The sequence below is a fragment of the Zosterops lateralis genome, assembly GCF_965231275.1.
Source record: "Zosterops lateralis genome assembly, chromosome: 14".
Taxonomy (NCBI): Eukaryota; Metazoa; Chordata; class Aves; order Passeriformes; family Zosteropidae; genus Zosterops; species Zosterops lateralis.
In genome coordinates, this window is record NC_139774.1 from 7,884,090 (window position 1) to 7,890,914 (window position 6,825).

General features: G+C 41.1%; 1 protein-coding gene across 3 annotated transcripts in view; it reads left to right on the top strand.

The window, feature by feature from the left end:
• The window catches only part of ACSL6 (acyl-CoA synthetase long chain family member 6), a 58,252-nt gene that overhangs the window by 37,631 nt on the left and 13,796 nt on the right, over positions 1-6,825 (top strand). The window contains exons 10-12 of one of the 3 annotated variants that reach the window (XM_083871788.1): positions 437-510; positions 3,444-3,656; positions 6,116-6,250. In XM_083871788.1, coding sequence (XP_083727914.1) covers positions 437-510; positions 3,444-3,656; positions 6,116-6,250 — 422 coding nt within the window. The remainder of the gene's footprint in view (positions 1-436; positions 511-3,443; positions 3,657-6,115; positions 6,251-6,825) is intronic. The other 2 variants (XM_083871789.1, XM_083871790.1) reach the window with 2 other exon arrangements.

Here is a 6,825-nt window from a genome sequence, read left to right on the forward strand (position 1 = left end):
AGCCTTTTAAACCATGTTTCTTGGTGTTCAAGATCATTCTTAGTCAAAATCTGGATGAAATAAATCCTCCTAGGAGAGGCTGGAAAAGCTATCCAAGTCTGATGGCTGTGCTCATTGAGTGGCTCCATCTGAGCACTATCTGAAATTGCAGTTGGGCTATTTTTGCTGGAACCTGTTTTCCAGAGTCTCCAAGAGAAATATTTCTGTTTGCAGTATCATTTTATTCAGTTTTAAATATTGCAGTAAGTGTTTTGGGTGCATATTAGTGTGCAGAAATGGTGCACTCCATACGTTTTAAATTACATAAGTTTTAAAATTGAAGAAGTGAAGAAGTGAAGATAATATTTTAACCATTTCTTGTTTTGTTTTGTTTTGTTAAGTTTTTGAAAGTTACCTTCTGGCTTATCTTTTAAACTCCCTCTCTGTTTCCTTTCAGGAAGTCCCAAAGGTGCTATGCTGACCCATGGAAATGTGGTGGCGGATTTTTCAGGCTTTCTGAAAGTGACGGAGGTGATTACCCTGAGCTAGAAAACATTGCCAGGTGCAGAGTGTGTGGGTTAAGCTGTGGCCCTGCATGGGCTGGAAGTATGCTCTTGCAGATAAAAGATGACATTTTTCCTGCTCAGAGGGCCAAATCCATGGGAATGGAGCAAGGCTGAATCTACAGTACTGGAGGGCATTAAATCCTCTTTCCAGCCCTGGCTCCCAGGCTCTGTAGGGCACTAAGGGCTTCTGAGAAACAGTGCTGACTTCTGTAAATCAATTCATTAACTCTCTGAAGAATTAGGAGAGCACACAAGCCCTGTACAGTTGCAACTGGTGCTTGAAGAGGAGTTCAAGTTCCTCTTGTGCTCTTTGTGTCCCATTGTGCCCAAAAATGTCGTCATTTATTTGAAACCTCTCTGCGTACAAAATATGTGTGTATATAAATATATATATTTATATGAATATACATGATTTTTTACAAGAATGGTTAATGGTTAATTTCACTGATATCCCAGTATATCTCAGTTTTTGTTATACATATTTCTAATGGAGCATAACATAGTGCTGGCCAAGTGCCTTTATAATATGTTTATACAACATGAAAAGTCATGTTTAGAAACAATATTGGAAGCAGAATCGTTTACCATGACATTGTCAGGATTTCATACACTTTATATAGAACAAATATAAATAATCTAATTTCTGGTAGTGAACAGGCAATTCTATAAAGTAGTTACCTGCACATGGGATGGACAGTTGGTGACCTCCTACCCCTTACTGGTCTTATTGTTGATGTTGAAATTACTGCAGTCTAATTACTTTATCTTTGAATTTTCTGAGACTTCTGATGTAAGTTTTCTGAGACCATGGTGTAAAGAAACTCAGACATGTGATGTAACAAATCCCACTGAACTCACATGTTCCAATGTTTGCAGGACTGTGCCTCCCCAGTGTGCAGGATGAAATGCCAGTGCTGCAGTGAGGGCTCCTCAGCATGGAGCTCTCTCCATGGCTTCAGTGGCAGCAAGAGGGACAAATGAAAGCTGAGGTGTGGAGAGGCCTGAGCTTCAAAGGGCAGGAAGGTTTATTTTGAAAGAGCACTAATTTAGAGCTAAGGGAACTTGGCATCTTCCAGGACTGGTCCATAAGGTTTAGTGTTTGCTGACAGCAGTGGGACCCTGATTAATCTCAAAGGTATCAGATTGAGACCCAAGTCTGGTGCGATTGTAAATTTGATATCTCCAGTCACCAGAGTATTGCTGGCAGAGGGTAAATGCCTGCAGTTGATCCACAAGATTAGGCTAGTCTGACCACAGTAATGAAGTAGACCAAAGTGTGAAACACTTGAAAATAGTATAATTTAAAGAAATAAAATGAGAAGTTCTGTGGGTTTGTTGTTTACAAGTTCTTGTGGCAGTTTTGCTTAGTTCAGTGATTTTTACAAACCAAACATATTTTCAAGTGAGTCCAGAGCTTTATTATAAGGTTGTTCTCAAATACCAAGAAGCTGTTTGCATTTTTACATTTAACTGGACAACTGTGCCAACTGTGAATTGCTATTCAATGGGATAATTTTGGTCTGATTTAAAACCAGATTATTTTGTCTAGGCCCTTACAGCAGTAATAAAATAAAAAAACCCAAACAAAAAAACCTGGCTGATATTAAAGGTTTTGTATTACTGTGCTTGCAGAAAATGAAGCCAAATTGAAATAATGTATAAATAGATCTGCAGGCCCTAATGGCTTCATTCAGACTGACAGACACAATAATATGAAATGGGATGCTGAGAACACCCACATGGTCAATGATGTTTGACTTTGGTAGGTGATGGTTGGGAGGCCATACCCAAATTGGACCAGCCCAGATTTAACTTCAATAAAATATCCCCTGAGGGATGAACTCCTGTGTCTGCCTCCACTGTATCCCAGGCCATGGGCTATCGATTCCTTCTGAGCAGTGGAGGTGCAAGTGGGTATAAACTGTTAATACTGTGAGCTGATAGATTTTTATACCCACTAACCACTGGTCTTGATGCAAATTATTGGGTAGTCAACCTTTCATTTTTTATAATCCATAATATTGCAGCAAGCTGTACCCTAGGAAATGCAGGTAGAAAGGTTATTTGCTTTTGGGGAATGGGTTAGGTAAGGCTCTTGGGCCTTTGTTTATTCCAGCCTTCAAGAGACAGCTAAAAACTTGGCAAAATCAAGACTTTGGCCATTTTTTTAAAAAAAATAATTTGTCCAACCTTCTCTTTCCCCTGTCTGTGGGACAGTCATAATGTCATTAAAATCATATTTTAATCACTTAAAATGACAAGAAACACTAACAGAAGTAATGAGTTTCTGAAGCCTAAGATTAAATCATTAGTTTCCCAACATATTCTGATTTAAATCAATGATTAACCAAAGGAAAAGAAAAAATATCGCTAATTTTGACTCTAGTAACACTGTAATTCTTGAATGGGCTGTATGCAAAGTGAAAGTGCTGCTCCTGCAGAGCCCTGCTGGTGTCCAGGAGGCTCCTGTAGGTTAGCACTGGGATCCTGGGTGCTCCTGCAGGTGTGCACCAGGATCCTGCTGTCTGCACACAGCTGAGAGCACAGATCAGGGTCTTGGCACCTCCTGGTAGAAAGCAGTGAATAAAAATTGGATTCTCTGTCAGGGTGAGCCTCCATTCCCAGCGTGAGCTGCGTGGATACAATCTGCCTTCTGCCAAGGAGAGCCCTCTCCATTGCCCTGTGTGTACATCTCTGTGCTCTTTACTCCTACTGCTAACTGAGCTCCATGATGCTGTGGCTTTAACGCTTCCCTGTGTCTGCCGCTCCCTCCTCTCTTGACAATCTTTACCCTTTTGCTCCTCTGGTGCCATTTTTCTTTTTATTATTTTATGACTTTCTTGTTGTCTTCCTGTCAGTGTTTCTTTCCTTTCTGTCTCCCATGCCCTTCACCTGCAGAAAGTGATCTTTCCGAGACAGGACGATGTGCTCATCTCCTTCCTGCCTCTGGCTCACATGTTTGAAAGAGTTATACAGGTAAGAAACCTGCCTGAACTGACGAGGCCTTGTGGGGCTCCTTGTGTTTTCTTCCAGAGTCAGTGGTCTCCTACTTGTGAGGATGTACACATTTCCTATTTGCCTTTAGCACACATGTTTGAGAGAATGGTACAGGTAAGGTCATGGTGTCAGTGGAAATCATCTTTTTCCACGCCACCAACAACAAAAAAATAAAATAAAATGAATAAAATACTAAATAACCAGCGATATCTTGTAGCACTAAAAAGGCTTGTACTCCAGAAGTGCCATGTGCATAACACCAGAGCCAAGGTCTCAGTGACATGGCTGTGAGTCCAGAGCGAGGCCAGGAGAGTTTCCCAAGTTCTCCAGCTTACACCTGGCTCAGGGATTGAAAAATAGCCCTTCAGCAATGAGACAAACTGATTGCTCATTCAGCTCATCGCTACTGCTACCTGAGCAATTAGTGGGACAGCTTTTCAAAGTGATGTAGGATGAGGTGCCATGTGAGTCAGTATAATTTCATGCTATTTTCTACATCAGCTAAAATGATTTTATTGCATAAATACCATGATCTGCATAAAAATCCCCAACCTGGCAGACACTGAAAAAGAGGAAACTGAGATCATGGTGTGAGACGTGATCCTCCTGCAGGGCAGCATGCAGTGGGCATTTACTGGAGCCTGTGTCCCCTGGGAATTATGGCAGATCCGAGTACTAAGTCTTGCCAGCCCACAGAGCTGACTCCATGTCTCTTTGGGAAAAAAAAAATAGGGTGATGATTAGTGCTGCAGTTGGTGAGCTGGGCAAGTCAGGTGTGACACCCACATCAAGTCTCCCGACCTGAGAAACTGCAAACTTAAAATGGATCCAGTATGTGAAGATTAGATCTGGATCCATTTGCAACTCTGTGCTTTCTCAGGGAGGCCTGTTACAGGCTGAAGGCATACTTTCTGAGTCAGGCAAGCATCTGAATATAAACCTCCCACTTCTTAGTAACATCTGTGCCAGAAGTAATATATTTTTTTCTGTTAAAAATCTCACAAATTGGAAGTAAAAGCCCATGAAGGATTTGGAGAATTACAGCACAGCTTTTCTCCACCTGCAAGGCAACTTGGTCAGTGTTCCAGCACTGTTCAGGCAAACAAAAATATAATTATTCAAAATTCATCTGGGGCAGAAAGAAATTAGAAACATTGAAAATGCTTTCATTTCACAGGATGTTGCTGGACTGAAAGGGACAGCCTCCAAAGGATGTCCAGGTTTATCCTCCTGTCTGAAACAGCTTATTAATATAAAGATTTTTTCAAAAGGGCTTAAAAGTAATTTTCAAAAGCATTCTGAACAGCAAGCACTGCATCAGTGTCCCTAGTTTTAGTCAACATTATTCATTCCTGGAATTTACAATTAAAATCATACAGATACATTCTTTAGAGCTAAAAATTCTAGTTGTTATTTTCAATTCACAGTGAACACACTGGTTACATTTTCTTTTTTAAATTCATGTGCAGCATAAAGCACAGATTCAGCAGTGTGATTTTCATTAAACCCACATCACATGTGTAAAATTCCTGTGGTTTCAGCTGATGGAGACAGTCTCTAACTGCCTGACAGAGCAGTGAGAGCAATTTGGTTAATATTGCAGATTTTTAGGAGCAGCACAAAAGATGTGGAATTTTCAACTTATTTAGGAATTTTCAACTTATTTAGTTATCTGAGGAAGACAAGCCCACGAAAGGGAGCTGAAGTTTTCAGTCTATCCAGGAAGGCTGGGCTCAGCTCTGGCATCACAGGCACTTGCTGAGGACGCTTTCTCCTCCATGCACATGGGAGAAGTGTTGGTCTCCAAATGTTCTTCAGTGATAAAATGCCAGTTGACCCAGTCTGTGATGGCTCCTTGGCAAGGTTACTGGTTACCAGTAACCAGCTACCAGCTGGCTCATGGCCAGCAGCCTCTCTGCCCCATCCTGCATATTGAGCTCCATTCTGATCTGGGGAAAACATCTTGCTTTGTTTCCAAGTACAAGGCTTCTGGATTTGTAGTTTCCATACAAGTCAAGCACCTTTTATGAAGTGGGCTTCTATTTCTGGGATACAGGATCAGGCACTGTATTGCTAACGTAGTTTATACTGTTGTATTTAAACAAAACTAAAGTATTAACATCTAAAAATTGGATGCTGCTCCGTGTCTTGTGATGTTTCTTACTTTGTATTTCTGTATTGATGGTAGGTTCTCATGCTGTGAGCTGCTATGGGAGGGCTGGGCTTTAGGAAAGTTCTGATCCAGACTCTTGACTATAACTGTGACTTCTCCATCCCCATATGCGGGGGATGAAGGGAAATCCCTTTTGAAAACTTTGACTCCTTGTTCTTCCAGAACAAGTAGCAAATTTGGTGGATGCGAAATTGCCAGTACTGAAAAATGCCCAGAACTATCTGGATATTTCTATTCAGTGCAAAATTTATTGTTATTTTATGGTATTTCCAAAGTCCCATTTTTGCCATATTGGAGAGCTGAAATTCAGAAAAGGTGCTTCTGCTCTCAGGAGGAATGCTTTGCTTTGGGAATTGAAAGCAAAGGGGCTACTACATGTGTTCCCTTTTCTCCCCATCAGTCTGTAGTGTACTGCCACGGAGGGCGAATTGGCTTCTTCCAAGGAGATATTCGCCTCCTGTCTGATGACATGAAGGCACTGAAGCCAACCATCTTCCCCGTTGTGCCACGGCTGCTGAACAGAATGTATGACAAGGTGAGCTGGATTTTGATTTTACTCTTTTTGGAACAATGGATGTCCCTTTATGTCCCTTTACTACTTGTGGGAGAATTCCCTTAGTCATGGAGATTTCTCAAGCAGATTACACTATTTCTGCCTTGCTGCAGACACATTCTCACCCTGTGTAAGGGATACAGCTCCTTCAGTGTGTAAGTCTGTGTTGTGACTCCAGACATAGCTATGATGTGTGAACATGAAATCCCTCTGCATTAGCCTCCTACCCTGTTCTCACTAAGCTCACCAGTGACATTCCTAGAGATGAGGGATTTTTTAATCATAGAAACATCAGTCAAATCTGGCTGCACAAGGAGCTCTTGTGCCCTTCAGCCAGATTTGAAAACAAATTTGTTTTGGTGGCAACAAAAATTTCTGTTCTGGAAATCAGAAATTTCAAAAAGCCTTTGAGGATTTAGGCAGTGTAAATGTGACAGTGGCTTTTGGATTTAGAAATCTTTAAAACTAAGGTGAAGGTATTGCAAGGTATTTAAGACAGGCACGTCTAGTCATCATGTTTAATCTGTTTGACCAGCTGGGAATATTTATTCCTCAGA